At 40.5% G+C, this 26,598-nt stretch overlaps 1 protein-coding gene across 1 annotated transcript; it reads left to right on the top strand.

Annotated features, from left to right (window-relative positions):
- PAFAH1B1 (platelet activating factor acetylhydrolase 1b regulatory subunit 1) lies at positions 1-26,285 on the top strand. The gene is made up of 7 exons (XM_060204126.1): positions 1-227; positions 2,678-2,846; positions 9,542-9,644; positions 10,524-10,752; positions 13,936-14,037; positions 19,499-19,655; positions 22,344-26,285. The coding sequence occupies exons 1-7, from the start codon at positions 24-26 to the stop codon at positions 22,415-22,417; spliced, it is 1,038 nt and encodes a 345-aa protein (XP_060060109.1). The 5' UTR covers positions 1-23; the 3' UTR covers positions 22,418-26,285.
- Positions 26,286-26,598: the final 313 nt, after the last annotated feature.

Here is a 26,598-nt window from a genome sequence, read left to right on the forward strand (position 1 = left end):
TATGTGTGCTTCTTCACAAGGTTATGGAATTAGAATCAAAGCTAAATGAAGCAAAAGAAGAATTTACATCGGGGGGACCTCTTGGTCAGAAACGAGACCCAAAAGAATGGATTCCCCGTCCACCAGAAAAATATGCATTGAGTGGTCATAGGAGTCCAGTCACTAGAGTCATTTTCCATCCTGTGTTCAGTGTTATGGTCTCTGCTTCAGAAGATGCTACAATTAAGGTATTTTTTTTAATTGAAAGATGTGCAGTCATATAATCACTGAAAAATAGGTTGAAAGCTGATATGGTGAAAGAAAAAGATCTGGGAAATGAGATCTAATCTGAGGAATAGGAAGAACTTTTAAAAACTGTGTAATTGGTTCTAAACTTATAAAGACAGAATGAGAATGAAATTTCATAATAACTCTTAAGGACACGAGCTGCCAAATTAGTTCACTGATGAATTGTGTGTTACTAATTTAGTTGGGCAGTGTGTCATTTACTGCTGGAATAATTTTTACTCTTAGAAAATAAGCATGGGGGGGTGTAGATAGCATAATGGTTATGCAAACAGACCCTCATGCCTGAGGCTCCAGGGTCCCAGGTTTAATTCCCCATGCTATCATAAACCAGAGCTGAGCAGTGCTCTGGTAAAAAAAGAAAAGAAAAAAAAGAAAGAAAGATTTAAGTGTATGTCTTGCATTTTCAGCAGAGATGATAGATAAATGTGTAAGATGACAAAGTCAATAGTTTAGGATCTTGTAAAGTTATTCAGTAGAGGATGTATTTAAAGTTGATTTGTAATGACTTTAATTCCAAACTAAACCATTATCATTTTTGCAGTAAGCGTAATTTCATCTTGAAATCATGAAACAAAAGTTATTGGGGGTATGGGTGCTGGTGCACCATGTTAAACACACATAGTATGAAGTGCAAGGGCCTGCGCAAAGATCCCAGTTCCAGTCTCTGGTTCCCCACCTACAAGGGGGTCATTTCACAAGCAGTAAAGCAGGTCTGCAGGTGTGTCTCTGTTTCATTCCCTTTCTATTTCCCTCTACCCCTCTCAATTTCTCTCTGTCCTAGACAATAAAGTGGAAAAAAAAATGGCTGCCAGGAGCAGTGGATTTCGTAGTGCTGGCACTTCTTCTTCTAGCGTTTGCCAGTGCTGGCACTGAGCCACAGCGATAACCCTAGAGGCAAAAAAAATAATAATAATTTTTAAAAAGAAAAAAGTTATTGATTAAAGCACAGTGGCAATTGTATAAACCACTTGCAGAAACTTAAGTAGAGGTCTAAGTATATTTCTGTATTGTAAGATTTATTTCAGATTAGTTTCTAGACCTAAAATGTCATTCATTCATGTATTTATTTATTTTTAATTGCCACGAGGGTTATCACTGGGCTTAGTGCCTACACAACAGATCCAGCACTCTCTACAACCATTTTTTCATATTTTTTCATATTTATTTATATTTATTTGATAGGACAGAGAGAAATTAAGAGGGGAGGGTGAAATAAAGGAGAGAGACAGACATGAAGCGTTCCTTCCCTGCAGGTGGGGCCTGATCCTAAATGTTGGTCCTTGTGCATTATAACATATGTGCACAACGGGATACACCACCACCTGCTCCCCAAGATGTCATGGGGATTTTTTTGTTTGTTTGTTTATAATTCTTTTTTTAACCAGAGCACTGCTCAGCTCTGGCCTATGGTGGTGTGGGGGATTGTGCATGGGAATTTGGAGCCTCAGGCATGACAGTCTCTTTGCATAACCATTATGCTATCTACCCTCACCCGAATTAATTTATTTTTAATGAGAGAGAGCAGAGCACGGCTCAGCTCTGGCTTATGGTGGTGTGCAAGGGATTGAATCTAGGGACTTTGGGTTTTAGGTGGCATGGAAGTCTGCTGCACAATTACTATGCTATCGTCACAACCCCATAGATTTTAAATTTCATTCTTAGAGATAACACTCTAAGAAAAAATATATTGTGATACCATGTATATATATACACACTACATATTACATGTCAGTCTAGCATGTAATACAGAATTTGAGAAACTACTTAAATGTGGCTATGCTTAGCTTGTTCTTCAAATTAGGTGTTGATTTGTGATTTCTTTATGTGGCTTATATCAGTGGCTCCCATCTATCCTGTAGGCTGGTGACCAGTGGGTTGGCTACAGAGAGTATTAAGTTCATATGTACGTATATTGTGTGCTTATATAAGATAATCACAATACCTAATACATTTGGACTGAAATACCAAAGGTCCCAGGTTCAATCTCCAACATCACCATAAACCAGAGTTGAGCAATACTTTGGTGGGAAAGGGGAAAAAAAACATTCCACTGTCCCTAGCAGCCTTTTTCCCCTTTCAGTTTCAGATGGGGGTGTGGGGGTTGGGAGTAGAGACACCATAGTACCACTCCACTGTCCACGGGATTTCCCCTGTATTATGCTCAGTTCTCTGTGGTGCCAAGGACTCCAACCAAAATCCTTGTGCTGCCAGTATGTTTTCTACCTTTCCAGTTAGTCTTTCTTTAATGCATATACATAGTTGTTTCATTAATGAAACATGTAGTCATTACTAGGCTAATTCATCAGTAAGACTAGGCTGCTGAGTTTCATATGTTAAGCTAGGTAAGAGTGATGGGTTTGTGTTAACCAATTTTGTGTTCACTTGGCAGGTGTGGGATTATGAGACTGGAGATTTTGAACGAACTCTTAAGGGGCATACAGACTCTGTACAGGATATTTCATTTGACCACAGTGGCAAACTTCTGGCTTCCTGTTCTGCAGATATGACCATTAAATTATGGGATTTTCAGGGCTTTGAGTGCATCAGAACCATGCATGGTAAGGGGTAAAGAATTGTATTTTAATGTTGAATTTTAGCTGACACTCCAGAAAATAGAGGAATTCTTTGTTTGCTTTGTATTGTTTTAATTTGGATTAGTTTTGATGCTGCCAGGGATTGAACTCTACCACTGAGCTACATTCCTGGACAAAAATACTATTTGCTAAACAATGTATCAAAGTATTCTTTCCCTATGTCCACCACCATTACTGGATCTCTGTGCCTGCGTTTCCAAGGTTTCCCAGGTCCCTGGTGGTAGACTTCTTTAGTTTTTATATATCAGCTAGAGGTAAGAGACAGAAAGGAGAAATACCACAACATTGTTTTAGCACTCATGAAGCTCCCCAACTCCTGTGTGGTAGCCAGGAAATCAAACCCATGTCTTCTTGGATAGTAAAGTGTGCTTTACTGGATGAGCTGTTCCAGGCCCACATTAAACTGTTAAGAGTCTGTATTAGTGGAGGAAGATATTATGTCAGTAATCTGTCAAAAATAATCACCATAGTTTGCACAAGTCTTAGAAACAGTTGACTTCATTTTTTTTCCAAGTTCATGTGAATTCACACAAGTGAAATCATCCAGTAGTTGTCTTTCATCTCTTTACTTATTTTACTAAACATAATCACCTCCAGTTCTACCCATTTTATCCCAAAAGACACAATATCATCTTTTTTATTGCAGTGTAGTATTCCATGGAATGTATGTGTCATGATTTACTTATTTGTTTGTTTATTCATTTATTTTGCCTCCAGGCTTATTGCTGGGGCTTGGAGCCAGTGCTGCGAATTCACTGCTCCTGGAGGTCATGTTTTCCCTTTTGTTCCCTTTGTTGTTTATCGTTGTTATTGTTATTATTGTTGTTTCTGTTGTTGAATAGGACAGAGAGAAATCCAGAGAGGAGGGTAAAACGAGGAGAGAAAGACACCTGCAGACATGTGAAGCGGTCCCCCTGCAGGTGGGGAACCAGGGGCTCAAATCGAGATCCTTATGCTGGTCCTTGTGCTTTGCTCCATGTGTGCTTAACCTGCTACTCTGCTGCCTGGCTCCTGTGCCAGAATTTCTTTAGCTAGTCATCTATTGATGGGCATTTGGGCTATGTCTAGTCTTCAGCTATTGTCAATAATGTGTGCAGTGGTCCGGGAGGTGGCACAGTGGATAAGGCATTGGACTCTTAAGGATGAAGTCCCTAGTTCAATCCCCAGCAGCACATGTACCAAAATGATATCTGGTTCTTTCTCTCCTATCTTTCTCATGAATAAATAAATAAAATCTTAAAAAATATATATAATAGGGGGTTGGGCGGTAGCATAGCGGGTTAAGCTATGGTGCAAAGCACAAGGACCAGAGTAAGAATCCCGGTTCGAGCCCCCAGCTCTCCACCTGCAGGGGAATCACTTCACAAGCAGTGAAGCAGGTCTGCAGGTGTCTATCTTTCTCTCCCCTTCTCTGTCTTCCCCATCTCTCTCCATTTCTCTCTGTGCTATCCAACAACGAACGACATCAACAACAGCAATAATAACCACAACAAGGCTACAACAAGGGCAACAAAAGGGGAAAATGGCCCCCAGGAGCAGTGGATTCATGGTGCTGGCACTGAGCCCCAGCAATAACCCTGGAGGCCAATATATACATACATATATATATATATATATATATATATATATATATATATATATAATATAGGGCTGGGAAGACAGCATAAAGGTTATGCAAAAGCCTTTCAAGCCTGAGGCTCTGAGATCCGAGGTTCAATCCCCAGCACCACCATAAGCCAGAACTGAGCAGTGTTCTGGTAAAAAAAAAAAATCATAATAATAATAAAAGAAAAAGAAATAATATATAATATAAATAATATATGCAGCCATGAACATAACATGATAAAATTTAGTTGTTTGGAAAGAGACCAGAGCGTGAGATCTTCCTTTAATGTGGTGGAGTCTAGGCTCAAACCTGAGTTGTGCACATAGCAAATCTCGTACTGCCCAGGTGAACTGTTTCATCAGCCTCTACTAATAGATTTTAAGTCATCTAGGAGGTGGGGAGATGGCTCACACGAGTACACTTGCACAGGGAAGCTTCCCGAGCAGTGAAACAATGCTGTGGTATCTCTCTTCATCTTCGTTTTTGTCTCTCACCCTCCATTAAAAAAGCAAAAACAATGAAGCACAAGGATTGGAGTAAGGATCCCACCTCAAGCCTCTGTCTCCCCATCTGCAGGGGGGTCACTTCACAAGCGGTGAAGCAGGGCTGCAAGTGTCTCTTTCTCTCCCCCTCTGTCTTCCCATCATCTCTCAGTTTCTCTCTGTCCTATCCAACAATGACAGCAATAACAACAACAATGAGAAACGAAAGGGGGGAGGCTGGATGGTGGCACACCAGATTAAGTGCACATATTACCATGCACAAGGACCTTTACAAAGACCCAGTGTAAGCCTCTGATCCCCATCTGCAGCAGAAATGCTTCATGAGCAGTAAAGCAGGTCGATGTGTGTGTGTGTCTCTCTCTCTACCAGGGTTATAGATGGGGCTCAGTGCCTGAACTATAAATCCATCACTTCTGACATTTTTCCCTTTTATTCCTAATTTATTCTCTCTCTTTTTTTTTTTCACTTTCCATTTTATTCCTTATTTTTTACACAGGACAGAGAGAAGTAGAAGATGGGGAGATAGAGAGAAAGCTAAAACACCTCCAGACATGTTTCACCACTAGTGAAGCAGACCCCCTGCAGGTAGGAATCAGGGACTCAAACCTGGGTCCTTGTGCTTGGTAAAATACAGGCGCTTATGGGAGTCGGGTGGTAGCACAGAGGGTTAAGCGCATGTGGCGCAAAGCACAAGGACCGGCGTAAGGATCCCTGTTCGAGCTCCCGGTTCCCCACCTGCAGGGTAGTCGCTTCACAGTGGTGAAGCAGGTCTGCAGGTACCTATCTTTCTCTCCCCTTCTCTGTCTTCCCCATCTCTCTCCATTTCTCTCTGTCCTATCTAATGACGACATCAATAACAACAACAATAACTACAACAACAATAAAAAGACAACAAGGGCAACAAAAGGGAAAATAAATAAATTTTAAAAATTAAAACAAACAAAAAAAAACATGCACTTAAATTGGTACACCACTGCTGGGCCCCAGTGTCTATCTTTCTTCCTTTCTATCTCAATTTCTTTTTTGCCCCCAGGATTATTACTGGGGCTCAGTGCCTGCACCATGAATCCACTGCTCCTGGAGGCTATTTTTTCCCCTTTTGTTGCCCTTGTTTTGTTGTTGTTGGATAAGAGAGAAATCCAGAGCGGGGGAGAGAAAGATAAACACCTGCAAACCTGCTTCACCGCTAGTGAAATGACCCCCCTTGCAGGTGGGAAGCCAGGGGCTGGAACTAGGATCCTTATGCAGGTCCTTGCACTTCGCACCATGCATGCTTAACCCGCTGCGCTACCGCCTGACCCCCTCTATCTCAATTTCTTTCTGTCCTAGCTAGTAAAATGAAAAAAAGGAAAAGAACCCCAACAGTAGATTCATAGTATTTGCACTGAGCTCCAGTGACAACCCTGGAAGCAAAAATTAAAAAAAAAAAAAAAAAAAGAGTTGTCAAAAAAAGTTGTCTGGAAACATCAGGAACATAATTTTGCAGACACAGAACCTCAGTAATAACCCTGGTGGCAAAAAATAGTTAATTAAGGTATCCAGTATATATGATTGCATAGTTTTGTGAGTATGTGTATATAGATAGATGAGTTGGGGTTGGGTGGTGACACCCCTGGTTAAGCATACATGTTACAGTGCACAAGGACCCAGATTTGAGCCCTCAGTCTCCACCTGCAGGGGGAAAGCTTGGTAAGTGGTGAAGTGGTGCTGCAGGTCGGTCGGTCGGTCGGTCTCTCTTCTCTTTCTCTCTCCCCCTCCTCCCCTCTTCCCACTTAATTTCTGACGGTCTCTACCCAATAACTAAAAAAGGTTAAAAGAAAAAAATAGATAGATGAGTCATGGTCTCAGGTATGAGCTGTTCTACTACTCTGGTCTACTGTTTCATTCAGATAGCAAGAATGACAGAAAGAAGGGAAGAGGTACCATGGTCCCAGAGCTGCCACTGATATCATAGCACCTCCCATATGGTGCCAGGACTCAAAAAAGAGACTGTTGTGCCTGAGGCTCTGAAATCTTAGGTTCAGTCCCCCACACCACTATAAACCAGAGCTCATCAGTGCTGTGGGAAAGAAAGAGAGAAAGAGGGAGAAAGAGGGAGTCGAGTAGTAGCTCAGGGAAGCCGCTTCACAAGCGGTGAAGCAGGTCTGCAGGTGTCTGTCTTTCTCTTCCCCCCTGTCTTCCCTTCCTCTCTCAATTTCTCTCTGTCCTATCCAACACCAGCGACAACAATAATAACTACAACAATAAAAAAACAAGGGCAACAAAAGGGAATAAATAAATATTTTTTTAAAAAATAAAGAACAAGGAAAAGGGTTGGAGGAAAGGCCTATGTTTTATTTCTCAGAGGGGAAGGGAGCCTTTTCTGCTAAGAGCCTTTTGGATATCTATAATATAATTGGTGGACCATACAAACTTACCAGCTTAAAAACTAGCACTTAAGGGGGTCGGGCGGTGGCGCAGTGGGTTAAGCGCATGTGGTACAAAGCACAGGGACCGGTGTAAGGATCCCAGTTCGAGCCCCCAGCTCCCCACCTGCAGGGGAGTCACTTCACAGGCAGTGAAGCAGGTCTGCAGGTATATATCTTTCTCTCCCCCACTCTGTCTTTCCCTCCTCTCTCCATTTCTCTCTGTCCTATCCAATAACGAACAACATCAACAATGGCAATAATAATAACCACAACGAGGCTACAACAACAAAGGGGGGGGGGGGATGGCCTCCAGGAGCGGTGGATTCATGGTGCAGGCACCGAGCCCAGCGATAACCCTGGAGGAAAAAAAAAATTAGCACTTAATGTTGCTATGAAAAAGCTCCTACATTTATTGAATTTTCATTCTCACCATATTTTACCATTGCTTTGGGCCGTGGACATATATGTTCCCCATCCCTGTTCAAATTTTAAAAGTATTTTCCAATTGCATATGTATGTATTTTTTAATTGGATAGAGAGAAAATGAGAGAAGAGAGGGAGATAAAGAGGGAAAGAGACAAACATCTGCTTCACCACTCATGAAGCTTTCCTTCTGTAGGTGGGGACCAGGAGCTTGAACCTGAGTCCTTATGCCCTGTATTGTGTGTGCTTAACCAGGTGTGGCACCACCTGACCCCCTCATTGTACATTCTTCAACATATTTATGACAATTCTCTGGTACTTGTCCCACAATACGTAGCTAATTACGAACTAAAGCATTTTATTCTTTTTTCACAAATATTAACAATAAAAATATTAATTTTCTGGTGGGCAGTAGATAGCTCACCTGGTAGGGCATACATATTTTACCATGCTTGGGCAGGGAAAGCTAGCATAATGGTTATGCAAACAGACTCATGCCTGAGACTCCAAGGTCCCAAATTTAATCCCTTGCACTACCATAAGCTAGAGCTGAGCAGTACTGTAGTAAAGAAAGGGGGGGGAGGGGTAGATAACATAATAGTTATGTAAAGAGACTCTTGTGCCCCTGAGGCTCTGAAGTACCAGGTTCAATCTCCCACACCACCATAAGCCAGAGCTGATCTGGTTAAAAAAATTAAGGGGGGGGGGCCAGTAATGCAACAGGTTAAGCGCACATAACGCAAAGTGCAAGGACTGATGTAAGGATCCCAGTTTGAGCGCCCAGATCCCCACCTGAAGGGGGGTTGCTTCACAAGCGGTGAAGTAGGTCTACAGGTGTCTGTCTTTCTCTCCCCCTCTGTTTTCCCTTTCTCTCTTGATTTCTCTGTCCTATCCCAATAATAATGACAACAATAATAACAACAATGATAAATAAGGGCAACGAAAGGGAAAAAAAACATAGCCTCCAGGAGCAGTGTATTTGTAGACCTAGCAATAACCCTGGAGGCACAAAAAAGGGAGAAAAAATAAAAAGCATGTTTTACTAGGCTTAAGGAGCTGGGCTCAAGTCCCCAGCAACAGCATTGGAACAGCATGCAAAGGGTAAGCTTTATGTGCAGTTTAATGCTGTGGTGTGTCTGTTACCCTTTCTTTCTCTCCTATTTCACCCTCAACCTAAAACCAGGAAGGAAAAAAAAAAAATTATGCCTCCCCAGAAAGAGAGAGTTGTGTAGATATGAAATCCCAGCAGGCCTGGATGCATTTTTCCCAACAGCAAAGAAGTTATTTACTCCATTTTTGTGTGAATCCTTTTTTTTTCCCTCTCCTTTAACCAGTGCACTGCTTAGCTCTGACTTACAGTGGTATTGGCAACCTCAAAACCGCAGAAAGTCTTTTTTTCTTTTCTTAAGATTATTTATTAATGAGAAAGAAAGGAAGGGGGGAAGAGAAGGAACACCAGACATCACTCTGGTACATGTGCTGAGAGTGAACTCAGGACCTCATGCTTAACAGCCTTATCCACTGTGCCACTTCCTGGACCACTGAAAGTCTTTTTGCATTATTATTATGTTATCTCATCAGCCCCGTGTAAATCCAGCTTTCTTACCAAATTTTTAAAAAGCCTATTTAAATTTCATGGTAATAATTAAAAATCTCAGAGAGGTCTAGTTGCTTTTGGTGTTAAATCACCTAAGTAAGTTGTTATATTGTGTATTTTAGGTCATGATCACAATGTTTCTTCAGTAGCCATCATGCCCAATGGAGATCACATAGTGTCTGCCTCAAGGGACAAAACTATAAAAATGTGGGAAGTGCAAACTGGGTAAGTAGATCTAGTTGAGTCATATAAATAGATATTAACACCAACAACAACAGCAACAAAACCCACAGTATTCTGAGTGTTCCAGTAGTTTGGATTTTAATCCAAAATGGTCACTGAGACAGTTGTATGTTACACTTTACAACTAAGTTTTGATCCCTAAATATCTCCTACAAAAGAAACGGTGTCCATGAGAGCCATTTTTTGTGTAATGGCTTGTTTTCTGTGATCTTCTTTTAGGTGATCTTTCTGTGGGTTGCAATAAAATATAATAATCATGTGCGTGCAGGTATGCCCCTATTAGGCTTAATTTGGTTGTGCTTAGGTTTACACATGATTGTAGCCCAGAAGGTGGTGCAGTGGATAAAGCATTGTAGTCTCAAGCATGAGATCCCTAGTTCAATCCCTAGCAACACAAGTACAGAGTGATGTCTGGTTTGGTCTCTCTCTTCTATCTTTCTCCTTAACAAATAAATAAAATCTTTAAGAAAAACAGAGAATTACACATGATTGCTATATAATAAAATCTGTAACCTACTAGTTTTACCCAGATTAGTAGAGCATGCCTTTTCCCAACATGGTTAGAAATACATGTACCGTGTGTGTTTAGTTTTAAAAGAATTATTTCTCTGTGTATATTCTACCTTCTAGATTTTGTTGATTTATGTAGCTCTTTAATGATACTCCCATCAACTTATTTTATTTCCGGCCTGTCCCTGTCTTTTATTAACCAGGAATGTGTATTTATCCTGTTGATTTGCATACAGGTTTTCTAACTTGATGCCATTCTCTTCATTCTGGTGCATAGCTAGTTTTGTATTGCTTCTGGCAAATGTCCCAGTGGTTGCCATCCACAGTGTAAATTATTACTTATTTTGACAGCTACTGTGTGAAGACATTCACAGGGCACAGAGAGTGGGTACGTATGGTACGGCCAAACCAGGATGGCACTCTGATAGCCAGCTGTTCCAATGACCAGACTGTACGTGTATGGGTTGTAGCAACAAAGGAATGCAAGGCTGAGCTTCGAGAACATGAGCATGTGGTAGAATGCATTTCCTGGGCACCAGAAAGTTCATACTCTTCCATCTCTGAAGCAACAGGATCTGAGGTACTGTGTTGTTATTATTTCATTTATCTTTATTTATATGTTGGATAGAGACAGCCAGAAATCAAGAGGAAGGGAGTGATAGTGAGGGAGAGAGACGGACCCCTGCAGCACTGCTTCACCATTCAAGAAGCCTTCCTCCTACAGGTGGGAACTGGAACCCAGGTTCTTGCACAGTGTAATGTGTGCTCAACTAGGTGCACCACTGCTCGGCCTTGGTACTGTGGTATTTACATGTCATTCTTTGATTTTGTTGTTATATAAAAACTTAGATTTTTTTTTTTTTTATTTCTAATTCTCTATGTTAAGATTTAAACATATGCTTCCCAGAATTTTGAATCTGGGAACTTTTTACTTTTTCTGTTAATGTTTCTTTGTGTGTGTGTTTGTTTAATAAGAACATTGCTTAACTCTGGCGTATTGGGATTAAACTGGGATGAGAGAAAAAGATACCACCAGAGTACTCCTTAGCTCTGGTTTATGGAGGTACCAGGATTTGAACCTGAGAATTCAGACATGAAAGCTTTTTGCATTACCATTATGTGATCTCCCCTGCCCTCTCTGCCTCTCTTTAAAGAGGGACTCTTGTCTTAACATTGGTTTTACTTTACATGTATATATAATATATGAAGTGCATAGGCTAATTGTGCTGGGCTTTATTTATGAGACAGAAGGGAGATACAGAACCATAGCATCAGTCTGACACATGTGGTGCTGGGTACTGAACTGAGGAGTTAATACTTCAAAGTCCAACACCTTATCTACTGCACCATCTTCTGAACTGCAATTTTTTTCAAGCTGCCCTCCCCCCTTAATTTTAAACAAATTGAAGGAGGGAGAGACAGAGGAGAAACACCACAGAATTTGTGCATAGTACCTGCCATATGTTGCCTGGGTCTCATATCCAGGTCCAGTACATATGGTAATGTGTGTACTCTACTGAGTGAGCTATCTCCCAGCCCCACATTTATTATTTGTGTAAATAATATTTGTCTGTTATTAGTTGTCTGGGCCAAAACTGACCATATTTTTAGAGATAGTTCTGTCATGTATTTTTTTCTTTTTTTTTTTTTATTTACAAAATGGAAATATGGACAAGACCATAGGATAAGGGGTACATTTCCACACATTGCTCACTGCCTATTTTTAGCTTCAATTTTAGAATTGGTGAACTGGATAGTAGATAAAAGCATGAGGCCTTGAATTCTCGATCCCTCCTATTGCCTGTGCAAAGTGACTCTCTGGTTCTCTCTCCTCTCGTTCATAAAATAAATTTTATAATAATAATAATAATAGAACCTTGTACCAAAAATAATGACTTTTCTAAATGAAACTGTTTATAGCCTATTTTAATTGACTAGTGTCATTTTCACTTTTTTTTTTTTTTTTTACTGCCTTCTGGTGGTGGTTACATATATCAAATTTGATTCTGATAGGACTTCATATATACAGGCTGAATTAATTGGCTTTTTTGTTTCAGTTTTTTTATTATTATTTATTGTTAACAGCATCACTGGAGCTTGGTGCCTGCACAACAAATTTACCACTCCCTGTGCCCTCCCTTTATTCGATAGGACAGGAAAAAATTGAGAGGGGGAAGGAGAGACACATGTAGACCTGCTTCACTGCTTGTTAAGCTTCCCCCCTATAGGTAAGGACTGGTGGCTTAAACCCAGATCCTTGTGCATGACAACATGTACACTCTTAACAGGTGTGCCACCACCCAGCCCCTTAATGAGTTTTAAAATTGGGCTGGAGAGATAACTCACCTGGTTGAGTGCTTGTCCTGCCACACACACAGCCCAGGTGTGAGCCCTGCGTACCTCACGAGAATGCCACAGCCCCTAGGGAAACTCTAGTTCTGTAGTATCTCCTCAAAAAAAGGCCAGAGCAGTGAAATTACAAATAAATAAAATTATACAGAAGTCTTGGTAAGTAAAAGTTGTCTTCCATTAGTATTATAGAAACTAAGGGCAGGGGGTCGGGCGGTAGCGCAGTGGGTTAAGTGCGCATGGCTTGAAGTACAAGGACCGGTGTAAGGATCCCGGTTCAGCCCCCTGGCTCCCCACCTCTCTGTCTTCCCTTCCTTTCTCAATTTCTCTCTGTCCTATCCAACAACAATGACAACAATAATAACTACAACAACCATAAACAACAAGGGCAACAAAAGGGAAAAAATAGCCTCCAGGAGCAGTGGATTTGTAGTGCAGGCACCGAGCCCCAGCAATAACCCTGGAGGCAAAAAGAAAAGAGAAAAAGAAACGGAAAAAGGAAAAGAAACTAAGGGCTGGAGCAGTTGTATAATGGTTATGCAAGAAGACTTCATGTCTGCGGCAACAGAGATCCCAACTTCAGTCCCCAGCACCACTTCAGGCCAGAGTTGAGCAGTATTCTGGTAAAAAGGGCGGGAGGGTAGGAAACTGAATCTTAACCTGCGGGATGATTTTCTTTTTTAAATATTATCTGGATCCTTCCTATGTAGACTAGGTAGGCTTCCTAAAGATTTTGTGTTTCAGTAGAGAAAAACGATGAATAAGTCCTGCAGATTTGTTTTAGCATGGTGACTAGTTTACAATTCCATACCACAGTTTACAATTCTGTACCACGCACTAACCGATTGTACCACTGGAGCTCTAGTTTACAATTCTGTATTGTGTACTTGATGTTTGCTAAACAAAGTTGTTAATGTCTTCAACACCATAAAAAGTGAAGAAGAAAACAGTAATGTTCGATGATGGGTATATTGTTTTAAGCTGAGTGTGATGATCATTTTGCAATGTGTACATCTCAAAAAATTCAGTTGTGGAGTCAGACGGTAGCGCAGCAGGTTGAGCACAGGTACCAGTTCGAGCCCCCAGTTCACAACCTGCAGGGGAGTCGCTTCACAAGTGGTAAAGCAGGTCTGCAGGTGTCTATCTTTCTCTCCCCCTCTGTCTTCCCCTCCTCTCTCGATTTCTCTCTGTCCTAAGGACAACAGCAATAGTTAACTACAACAATTAAGAAACAAGGACAACAAAAGGGAATAAATAATTTTTAAAAATCCAATTGTATACTTTATAAATATATACAACTTATTTGTCAAAAACTGAGTATTTTATAAGTGGAAATATAACTTATTGCTATAAGAAGTTATTTGAAGTCTTAATTTATTACATGAGAAACTTAATTCCTGTTTGTTTTCTACAGACTAAAAAAAGTGGCAAACCTGGACCCTTCTTACTGTCTGGATCCAGAGACAAGACCATTAAAATGTGGGATGTCAGTACGGGCATGTGCCTTATGACTCTTGTAAGTTGCCAGAATCTCAGTGTTATTTGTTTTTTACATCTTTACTGTATTAAAATGTTTTCAGTTAGAAACCTTGTGGGTGTTTGTTTTGTTTTTGTTTTTGTATTTACCAGAGCACTGCTCAGCTCTGGTTAATGGTGCGGGGAATTGAACCTATAACTTTGGAGCCTCAAGCAGGAGAGTCTCTTTGCATAATCATGCTATCTACCCCCTCCCCCTCCTGGTATCTTACTTTTTTTTTTTTTTAAGGGCTGGCAGCATAAATCAGTTGAATAGTGTGCTGCACAAGTTCAAGACCGACCCCCCCCCACTGCCTCAAAGATGCATCAGTGCTAGCACATGCTCCCACTTGAGTGCTCGCTCTCTCCCTCCCTCTCTGTCTCTGAAAAAAAAACAAATTAATATGCTATTTCTAGATATTTGAATTTTTTTTTTTTTTTTTTGTCTTCAGGATTATTGCTGGGGCTCGGTGCCTGCACTACGAATCCACTGCTCCTGGAGGCTATTTTTTCCCCTTTTGTTGCCCTTGTTGTTTATCATTGTTGTCATTGCTGTTGTTGTTGGATAGGATAGAGAGAAATGGAGAGAGGAGAGGGGGGGGGGAGAAAGACACCTGCAGACCTGCTTCACCACTTGTGAAGCAACCCCCCCGCAGGTGGGAAGCCAGGGGCTGGAACTGGGATCCTTATTCAGGTCCTTGAGCTTTTTGTCATGTGCGCTTACCTACTAAATATTTGAATTTTATTGACAGGTATTAATAAGTTATTCCATAGACTGTCATGGTATATAGGAACTACAAAGCCAGTCGGTGCTAGGAGTAACATAGTTTGCTGTGTCTTTTTTTTTTTTTTGGATAGAAACAGAATTTGAGAGGGAAGGAGGAGATAGAGAGGGAAAGATACAGAGAGACACCTGCAGCCCTGCTTCACCACCTATGAGGCTTTCTCCCTGCAGTTGGAGACCAGGAGCTTGAACCTGGGTCCATGTGCACTGTAATGTGAGTGCTTAACCAGGTGGGCCACCACCTTGCCCCTGCTCACTATCTTTTTTTCTTTTCTTTTTTAAAAATTATCTTTATTGGGAGTCAGGCAGTAGCGCAGTGGGTTAAGTGCAGGTGGCGCAAAGTGCAAGGACTGGCATAAGGATCCCAGTTCGAGCCCCCCGACCCCCCGGCTCCCCACCTGCAGGGGAGTTGCTTCACAAGCGGTGAAGCAGGTCTGTAAGTGTCTGTCTTTCTCTCCCCCTCTCTGTCTTCCCCTCCTCTCTCCATTTTTCTCTCTGTCCTATCCAACATTTAGGACAACAAAAGGGAATAAATAGATTTTTTTTTAATTATCTTTATTTATTGGATAGAGACAGCCAGAAGTCGAGAGGGAAGGGTGTGATAGAGAAGCAGAGAAACACCTGTAGCCCTGCTTCACCACTTGCAAAGCTTTCTCCTCTTGCAGGTGGGGACTTGGGGACTCAAACTCAGGTCCCTGCACATTGTAACATTTGCACTTAACCAGGTGCGCTACCATCCAGCTCCTTCACTGTCTTTTTAAAAATAGTATCTGCTGAGGGCCAGGTGGTGGTGCAGTGGGTAAAGTGTGCATGTCACTATATGTACAGATCTGGGTTCTAGCCCCCAGTCCCCACCTGCAGTAGGGTACTATCTCTCTATTTTAAAAAGAGAGAGAGAGAGATCTGCTATGAAACAGGAGTAGTATTACTATATTCACATTTAGTTTGTATTTATTTAGGCTAGAGACAGAAATTGAGGGGGCAGAGGAAATAGAGAGGGAGACCTGCAGCACCAGTTAATTGCTAGTGAAGCTGCCCCCTGCAGGTGCTGACCACACTCTCCAACCCAGATCCTTGCATATGTGTGCTTAACCTAGTAGACCACCACCCAGCCCTACAGTTTAACTGTCACCTGTTTGTTCATATAGCTCAGTATATTTGGTTTATTTTACCTTTTTAAAATTAATGATGCTAGCTTTATTACTTGGAAAATTGTCTCCTGGTATTCTAAGTTCATTTTATTAATTATGTTGCTATTAGAAATGATAAGCATTGTGATCCAGGAGGTGGTGCAGTGGATAAAGCACTGGATTCTCAACCACGAGGTCCTGAGTTCAATCCCCGGCAGCACATGTACCAGAGTATCTGGTTCTTTTTCTCTCTTTCTCATAAATAAATAAATTATTTTAAAAAAATAGAAATGATAAGCATTTTAAGTCACAGAGCAGATACTGTCTCTGTAGCAGCACCATCAACTTCCTTGGAGGCGTCTAACAGATGTCTCTTTGTCTCTGTTAGTGAGAGAGAGAGAAAGGAGAGACTGTAGAGCACTGCTCAGCTCTGCTCAGCTCTGCTCAGCTCTGCTCTGCTCTGGCTTGTGGTGCTGGGGGTTGAACCTAGGCTCTTTGGTACCTTGGGCATGAGAGTCCTTTACCACTATCCTGTTCCCCCAACTCTGGTATCTCTCTTTCAACTCAAGGTGTATTTTTCTACTTAATTTGGTGTGGCCACAAGAAATGTGATTTCACTTTTTGTTGAAATATCTGCCTCTAGTGATTAGTTGCTTTTTTCCTTCTTCCTTCCTTCTTTCCTTCCTTCCTTTCGTTTGTTTGTTTTTTGTGACTTTTATGGCACCATAATAAAGTATTTTAAATGAAAAGCAAAGGGAGGAGGGTTTGGAGAGAGAGAGCTCTAAAGAGAGGGATCCTGCTTTTACCACAAATTAGATTTGAGCTCCAGGCGCACTACTATGGCACTCGGAGGACCTTCAGTAGTAATTTTCCTGTCTTCTCTTGACTTTTTATTTTTATTTTTTTAATATTTATTTTCCCTTTTATTACCCTTGTTTTTCATTGTTGTTGTAGTTATTATTGTTGTTGTTATTGTACAGGACAGAGAGAATTGTAGAGAGGAGGGGGAGAGAAAGATAGACACCTGCAGACCTGCTTCACCGCCTGTGAAGGGAGTACCTTATAGGTGGGGAGCTGGGGGCTCAAACCGGGATCCTTACGCTGGTCCTCGCGCTTTGCACCATGTGCTCTTAACCTGCTGCGCTACCCCCAACTCCCCCATCTTCTCTTTATTGTTGTGTTGTAGTTTTTTTAAATTGCCACTAGAGAAGTATGCACAGAGCATCAAACATGGTAAATAGATCATACTACTTACTATATCTAATAATAGCTACCAGGTATACTTTTCTAGATTAGGGTAATTCAGTAGATATTCCTACAGTTGTGTGTTCTCTGCTGTACTGTCCATTAAGGTAGCTACTAGCCACATGTAGTTATTGAACTTTTTTCTTAATGGCTTTATTTACTGTTGGATAGAGACAGAGAGAAATTAAGAGGGAAAGAGATATCTGCAGCCTTGCTTTATCACTCGTGTAGCTTCCTCCCTGTAGGTGGGGATCAAGGACTTGAACTCAAATCCTTGTGCACTATAATGTGAGCTTAACCAGGTGCACCACCTCCTGGCCCCATTATTGGACTCTTGAAATGTGGAAAGTGAGTGTGAAGAGCAAATTGTTGATGACAAATAATAGGCTAGGTATTATGATAAGTAATATTAAATAATATGGGTCTGGTGCAATTCACATTGTTTTAATTGATATTTTAATAAAATATAATGTCAAACTATTTATTTTTTTGAACTATTTATGTTAAATAGCAACACTTAACTAATGGCCACTCTTGGACTGCACTTTAAAAAAAAAAAATTTTTTTTTTAAGATTTTATTTATTTATGAGAAAGATAGGAGGAAAGAGAAAGAACCAGACATCACTCTGGCACTTGTGTTGCTGGGGATGGAACTCCTGACCTCATGCTTGAGAGTCCAAAGCTTTACCTCTGAGCCACCTCCCAGACCACATGTTTTCTTTTTCTATATATATTTTTTAAATATTTATTTATTTATTCCCTTTTGTTGCCCTTGTTTTTTCTTTTATTGTTGTAGTGATTATTGTTGTTGTTATTGATGTGGTTATTGTTGGATAGGACAGAGAGAAAATTGGAGAGAGGAGGGGAAGACAGAGAGGGGGAGAGAAAGATAAGACACCTGCAGACCTGCTTCACCACCTGTGAAGTGACTCCCCTGCAGGTGGGGAGCCAGGAGGCTCGAACCGGGATCCTTACGCCAGTCCTTGCGCTTTGCGCCACGTGCGCTTAACCTGCTGTGCTACCGCCGGACTCCCTCTTTTTCTATATTTTATTAACTTCTTTTTTACTGGATAGACAGAAATCAAGAGGGAAGGGAAAAGAAGAGAGAAAGAGAGACATCTGCAACACTGCTTCACTGCTCTACCACTTGTGAAGCTTTCCTCCTGCAAGTGGGGACCAGAGGCTTAAAACTCAAGTCATTGCGCATTGTAACATGTGTGCTCCACTAGGGGTGCCACTGCCGCCTCCCGCACTGTGCATCCCTAAACCTTTTTTTTAGCAGAGTTTGAAAGATGGAGAGACAGAAGTAGTACCTGTTTATGAAGCTTCCTTCTGCAAGGACTTGACTAACGTGTACTCTATCTACCCTGTGTGCCACTGCCTGGCCTCCTAAACCTTTTTCTTAAATTACTTTGTAGATGAATTTGGTGTTTTATAAATAAAACGAAAATGTTATCTATATACCGTGTGGGTGTGTGTGTGTGTGTGTGTGTGTGTGTGTGTGTGTGTGTGTATCTTCCAAAAAAACTTAATTTAGAAGTTAAGTGGCACTCGTTAGTTGTTCATGTTCCGCACTGATCATAGACAACACTTTGATGAACATCTCTGGACACATCCTTGCCTCCTTCCCCACCCCACACCCCCCACCACCAGGCATATTTCTGGGGCTTGATACTGCCTGTAGGAGGATTTTTTTCTCTCCCTCTTTTTATTTGACAGAGACAGAGAAAAAGGGAGGGGAAAGAGGGAGACACATATAACACCTCTCCACCATTTCTCCACTCGTGAAGCTCCCCACACACATACAGGTACAGTCGGGCCGGGACCTGGGTCCTCACATGTGGTGGTGAGTGCGCTCTACCACACCACCACTTGGCAGCAGGATTTGCTTTCCAAGGGAGAGCGACTGAGTCCCAGCACCACTATTTGAAAATAAAGATATTTTATATAACAGCTAAAATCATCACACTCAAAATATTTAACAGTAATATAAAACATATCTAGTTTTTCTTCAGTTATTTCAGTTGTATCCTTTGAAACTTTAGCTTCTAATCAGGAGTCAACCAGATATCACAGTTTGCATTTATTTACTGAGTGTATCTTGTTAATTTCCAGCTTCTTTTAACCTAGTAAAATTCTAAGAATACAATTCTATATTCTTTTCTTCTCTTTGATAGAATCGATATTTTTGGTATATTTGATTTTATTATGCTTTGAATAAATGATTTATTATTTTTAAAGATCTAATTTAAACCATTTTATCCCTTTACTGAGTAAGATAAGATACCTTTTTGTTTTTAAGGTGGGTCATGATAACTGGGTACGTGGAGTTCTGTTCCATTCTGGGGGGAAGTTTATTTTGAGTTGTGCTGATGACAAGACCCTACGTGTTTGGGATTACAAGAACAAGCGATGCATGAAGACTCTCAATGCGCATGAACACTTTGTTACCTCCTTGGGTATGTACAGCTCAATAAGGTTTCTAACTGTTAGATTTTTGGAGTGCCAGGTATAACAGAGTTTTAAGTAACTATGTGGACTTTTCCAGGTAAGCAATAATCATATGCTTTCAGGGAAGGATAGGGAAGACAGAGTAAAAACTTGTAGAATATTGAGCCAGCAAGATGGCTGCTTTGCCATGTGCACAACCCAGGTTCAGTCATGGCCCCCACTGCGTGGGAGGGGGAAGGGAAGCTTTGGTGCTTTGAATATTCAATTCCTCCCTCCTGATTGCTAGAAGTCAGTCTGGAACAGTGAAGGGCCCTGGAAATATACCCCCCCAACAAAAAAAAAAGATCTGGGAGATAGTATAGTGGTTATGTAAAAAATCTCATGCCTGAGGCTCCAAAATACAGATTCCTACCATTTCTTTAAATTCTTCTTTCCTTAACTTTTTCTCCATCATCAGACTTATAGACACCTGCAGACCTGCTTCACCGCCTGTGAAATGACTCCCCTGCAGGTGGGGAGCTGGAGGCTCGAACCGGGGTCTTTACACCAGTCCTTGTGCTTTGCGTCACGTGAGCTTGACCCACTACGCTACCGCCAGACTCCCCACTCCTGGCTTTCTATCTATAGGGTAGGAGGTAGTGAAGCAGGTCTTTAGCTGGCTCTCTTTCTCTCCCCCTCCCTCTCCCTTCTCAATTTCTCTCTGTTCTATCAAATAAAATGGGGGGGGGGTGTGGCCTTAGGAGCAATGCGTTCATATTGCTGGAACTGAGACCTTAATTTCTTTCTTTTCTTTTTTTTTTTACCATAAGCAGACCTGTGCATTGCTTTGGTTCAAAAATAGTAGAGGAGAAGGAGATGCTTATGTTTTTGCCTGTGCCTGACATTCAGTATTCAGGTGACTTAAGCAATTGTCTTGGGGATGGTGTCTTGGAAAAAGGACCAGAAAGCTGGATCAGGGAAGAGAGAGAGAGAGTAGCTCCCAAATATGGGAAAAGTATATAAATATTGTTAACTATAAACCCCATCGATCTGATCTGGAGCCCATATTCAGCACAGGAACCTATGTAACCTCTGTAGCCCTGTAGGTCTGAGCTCACATTCCGTGCTCACGGCTAGGAACATTCCAGGCTATGCCAATTTCAAGACCCATCATCCTCGGGTGATAAGCAGAGTATGCTATCCAAGCTCCCTTCAGAGAATGTAACATTCCCTACGATTGTTGATTCACATCGAGGGCCATTTCTGATAGGGGCCAAGACCTTAATTTCAATTTAAAATTTTTTTTTTTAATTCTTCATTGTACAGCATTGGTTTTGAAAGCTAGAATTTTTTAAGACAATACTTGCTGGCTATTCTGATAGATTAATTTTCTCCCCTAGTAGTTTTTAGTTTTCTAAAAAAAAAAAATTAATTCTTACTCATAGCTTTTTCTGTCTGGCAGGACATTGTATTATGTACTGGAAACTCAGGACTGTTAGTTTCTTGTTTGTCATCACTGGGGCTCCAGGCTCCCTTTTTCAGGTAGAGAAAGACACCACAGCTTCCCTCAGTGTTGTGGAGGCTGGGCTCAAACCTGGGTTGTGCTTATGACAAAGCAAGTGTACTATCCATGTGAGCTATCTTGTTGGCCTTGTATTTAATTCAGTAAGCATCCTCATTATCTAGACCCCAATGTAGAATTGAAAATAGTGAACAGGGAGTCGGGCGGTAGCCCAGCGGGTTAAGCGCAGGTGGCGCAGAGCGCATGGACGGGTGTAAGGATCCCCACCTGCAGGAGAGTCGCTTCACAGGTGGTGAAGCAGGACTGCAGGTGTCTATCTTTCTCTCTCCCTCTCTGTCTTCCCCTCCTCTCTCCATTTCTCTCTGTCCTAACAATGATGACATCAATAACAACAACAACAACAGTAATAACTATAACAATAAAACAACAAGGGTAACAAAAGGAAATAAATAAAATAAATAGAAAATAGTGAACATAGTAAAATAGGGCATGATGGGTCTAATCAAGCTTCTGTAAACTGGGCTAATTTGTTACAAGGATTAAACATGAATATAAAGCACTGATACTAAACCTGGAGTAAATGTTCAGTAAGTGAATGCATTTACTGAGTATTTACATTAGAGAGTAGTGTCACCGCACGTCACTCTACAATATATAATGTACAACTACTTCAGTGTCATTCGCGGTGCTTCCTTTTGTTGTCAGTGATCAAACCCAGAGCCTTACACAACTTGTCTCACTGTCTCTCCTGCTCCAAAGCTTTTATTATTGTTACCCCAGTTGGAATGTAGAGGTGGTAATATATTCAAAGTGGTTTTTTTTTGCTTGTTTGTTTTTGCTTTCTTTTTTTACATTTGTTTACTCATTAATGAGGGGTGGGAGAGAGGGGTGAAGAAAGAAAGAACCAGAGTATCACTCTGGGACGTATCATGTCAGGGTTCCAACTGAGGACCCCATGTTTGAGAGCCCAGTACCTTATCTACAACACCATCTCCCAAGCTGCTATGAACTTGTTAATACAGGACTTAATCATTAAGTCTTCATTTCTCTAACCCAGTTTATAAGTTTGATACTGTGTCGGGTGAGTGTGTTAATATACAGAAAAATTACTTGTCTTGGCATTGGTCTTCTGTTTTATGACTTACTAAACATTTTATCGGTCTGATTTTAAAATAACCTTTTCTTTTTCTTTCAGATTTCCATAAGACAGCCCCATATGTGGTTACTGGCAGTGTAGATCAAACAGTAAAGGTGTGGGAGTGCCGTTGATGGAGTCTCATTTGGCCCTTCCTCCCTTTCTTCCTCTGGATGCACTCTGATGATACCATGGTTACCCCATTGAGCTCCGTTTAAATAAATATTGTCCTTTCATGTAAATTATTCTGGATGTAGATTGAGCTTATTAAATGTTACACACAAAGTATTCATGCATGGTGAATCCAAATTGTATACTGTAAATTTACATACGTTGTCTAGAAGTACCATAGGGTTAAAAACCTGGGCTGGCATTGGTCACACCAGGCCTGAGAAGGCAGAAGTTGAATAAATTGGAGTAGGGCACTAAACTGAATAGTTGACAGTGTCATTTTATGTTGGATTATTAATTCCTGTTTTGTTTTTGTTTTCCTTTTTTCTTTCTGCTATCTGTTGGTGCCTGACTTGAAGGCCTCATTTGGGGGAAAGTGGTGGGTATTAGGGCTTTTTTCTGATATGTGTATCTATGTAACATCACTTAAGTGTGCTTAATAAATCTTCTTTAATGATGATAGAGAATAAGGCTAACAATTCAAAATCTTCTGAACCATCTATGTAATTAATGGGGATTACAAGTTGGGATTTTTGTCATGACACATTTGCCAAATCAATAAGATATGTTTTGGCAGCCTGTGAAGGAGAGGCTAGTGGTATATTTATGAAAGAAAATTATTGTCAGTCTCAAATAAGAAAAATCTCAGCAGCTAATAGAAAATTCTTTGTTTCGTTTGGGTATCGATGCTTTGTAAACATATTTTAAAACACTGTAATATTCTAAGCTTCTATTTTCTACACTAGACACACTTGTAGTTGTATTCTCCATTTATTAGACTATATAGTGATGTGAATTCCAAGTAAAATTTAATCTTTCCATCAGGTGTGTCATGGTACAAATCACTATTTTTTTTATGTCTTTTAGGGATGTGCAATGTGCATTACATGACAGAAATATGGAAAAGGTTATGTTTGCCCATTTTATGAGAATGGGAGAAATACAACAATTTTTTTTCTAAATGAATCTGGTATCAATTTGAACTGTGTTTTAACTTACAAGTCTAAATAAGACAGGGTTTAATGGAGCGTGCACAAAAATGTACTGTTTTCACCTTTTGTTTATATATAAATGTTAATAAGTATATGGGCCTACCTATAAGTGGATAAGTCTCTGTGTGTGTATATATATATATCACACATTCAACCTCCATGTTCTGGGTTCTGGGTTTTTGAGAAGTGCTAAAACATTTAAGTAGCATAAATCTTGCTGTGGAATACTAAGCTTTAGAAGAAACCCTTTTTGATCCATAACACTTTTGAAAACTAGGTCTGACTGGGAAGTTTTCCCAGCAAAAGAAAAATCACTTTTACCCCCCACCCCTCCTACACTTCCCAGTCTGACTTTTGGGAATTTACATATCCCTAATATATTGTATATTGTGTTCCAGAGTTACTACAAGTAGATTAAAGATTATTTTCTAATCTATGACTTTGGAAACAATATCCCATTATAGATTATTAATAAATAATTCCATTACTTTGCTAATAGACAAGTTATTTTTAAGAAGGTCATTTCAAAAGTTAACAGTGAAATAAAGATAGGTTAACAAATTATTCTGAATTCCATTTTATTCATTTGTGTAATATGTGATTTTTAAAAATGTCCTTTTAGTGTTTAATGGACATTTGACTCCTGAAAAAGACAAAGGGTTAATGTCCTGTAGATACACACACACACACACACACACACACACACACACACAGAGTAGGTCGTATATTCCCTAGAAACAGCTTTATATCTAGCTTGTATGTATCTTTTTGTTTGCTTGCTTGTTTTTAATAATTCCTGAGATATGTCTCTGGAAGAAAAAGTGTTCTGAGAACTAATGGCTATATTTTAAGGACAAAAATTACAACTTCAGCTAATTCCTTAAATATAGTAGAATAACTTTCAGGACAATATTGCCTCACAACCCTGCTCACATTGAGAAGTCTTTTTGTGTTTTCCCTTAGCTGTTCTGACTGGATTTTTCTACAAAAGCTATGGAAAATATCTTTGTTCTCATTTGCTGCTATTTTCCTGTTCTGTTTTAAGAAACAAATACATAGAAATGGTGCATCTTAACATTTGTTTGTACATGTATAAGTGTCTTGTATTTTAACTCATTTTTGGCATGTAGCAACACAAATTGTTTAAGGGTAAGCCACAACATCGAGAAATCACTCAGATCTGAACAATAAAGAAAAAATGGTACCGATTTAGGAGGAAACAAAGCTGCTATCCCTTGGGTTTTTCCCCCTGCAGCATACAATGACTTTCATTGACAAAGGAGAGACTATTACTCTGTAGACTATAAAAAGTGATCCTTACTTGGGAGATTGCCACAGCCTGCTGCTTAGTTACCAGATATCCTCCATTTAAGAAGCAGCAAACATTGAATCTCAGGGAAGGTCCTTAACTGGATCCACATGTAACAAACCCTGTTTGAATAATAAAGGGGGTGGGGGACAGTGACCCATCCGTGATCTAGAATCAGATTTGCAGAGGTTTCCTGCACCGTTGTTTGACACTGCCCTGTTGATGCCCTTTTCTTCCTGTTTCCTCTGTTTTCTCTGTCTGCTGTCTGACCCTGTGCCTTGCCTGGGATATGTACAATGATGAGGTTACTGGTTTGGATTGTTAAGTAGAGAAATTTATTAATTGGTTTAGAGGTTCACTGCTGCTTTGTCACTTTCTCAGTCAAATTGGCCACTTAAATCAATTAAAAGCTGGTAGAATGCATCTTCAGATGATTACTGACTTTGTGTGTGTGTAAAACAGACATTCCAGTGCCACCCTATGTAATGTGCCCAAGAAGTCCTAGCTGCACTCTTGAAAGTGCAAGCCATGGAAACTGGTTCACTTGGAGAATAGTTGCTTTTTGACATGGCATCTTGCACTTTAGGAGACTAAGACCGTCCTGTTTTGTCTATGTGTGGTGTGACCAATGGTGTGCCCAGTGCACTGCTCTAGAAATCATTAGTGTTAGCAAGTCGCCCAGGCCGCGGAGCACTCGCTGTAGTCTTTGGAAGCTTTGGCTTTAGATCACCAAGCCCAGTCTCCTCATTGTCAGTGCCCTGCTCTCCTGTTTGCCTCTTTCTGTTTCTATGTGAACTTCCAGGAAATAATCACTCCTTAAATAGTTTTTTAAATGTACTTTTAGAAAACTATTTAAAGATGAAGAATGTTTTGTTGGCAGTGGTGGCTTGATAATCCTTAAGCAACTGAAGGTAAAATTGTGGGATTGAAGGGACAGGCACTTAAAATGGTTGCTCTTTCTGCCCAGCTGTAAATAAGTCCAATGTGTTAATTAATCTAGATGATGCAAAGAGGAATCTCTGGTAGAGAAGCGACATGACATGTACAAAATTGGTGGAAAAGATCGTTTTTTCTTTCCCAGTAGGGTGGGGGGAGGGCAGATGGGATTTACAAGTCATGACTGGACTGAACTGGCCTTTTTATCTTTCCACTGTATCATGTAAGTAGCTGCTTTCTTGTCCTGCCTATCCTTCAGGCATCCCTAAAGCTCACTCTGAAGATGATAGAGACAAACATAAGATTTGGGAGTTAGAAGTTGATCCTGACACCACAGACATGAAGGCAAGCATTGATTTCAAATGAACGCTGCAGAGGTGGTGACTGGAGAAACAGTTCCCCAGACTGTACGAGTTAACTGAAGATATTGACAGTTTTTAAAAATCAGTAAAAGGAATGTATATAATATTGCTCTTGTGTTTTACAGTAAGATTTGTTGCTCTCAGACTGTGTAAAACAAAATTTATTCATGTTTTCTGCATATTAAAAATCTTATTGTACCAATTGGTAAACTATTAAATGCCTATAAAACTAGATGTGATTTTTTTTTCTGGTCTCCTTGTGCACAGATTTTAAAGCCATGAGCCTCAATAGGAAAGGTTTGTTCAGCACCACTCATAGAATAAGGTGCAAACTGGTGGCAGGGGAGACAGTGTTGAGAGGTGTTGCCAGCACTCCTTTGTTGTCTCCTTTTTAGAGGAAGAATTATGTATTGCTGTAGGGGCTTTTTTAAAGCTACCAGCCCTCTTCCAGCATTCCATTTGACTGAAGAATTGAAGTCAGAAGTGACTGACAGTAACCCCCCCCTTTTAAAAAGAGTTTTGGTTTTTTTTTCTTTCTCTCAGTG

Source organism: Erinaceus europaeus, chromosome 12, assembly GCF_950295315.1.
Source record: "Erinaceus europaeus chromosome 12, mEriEur2.1, whole genome shotgun sequence".
In the NCBI taxonomy this organism is placed as follows: domain Eukaryota; kingdom Metazoa; phylum Chordata; class Mammalia; order Eulipotyphla; family Erinaceidae; genus Erinaceus; species Erinaceus europaeus.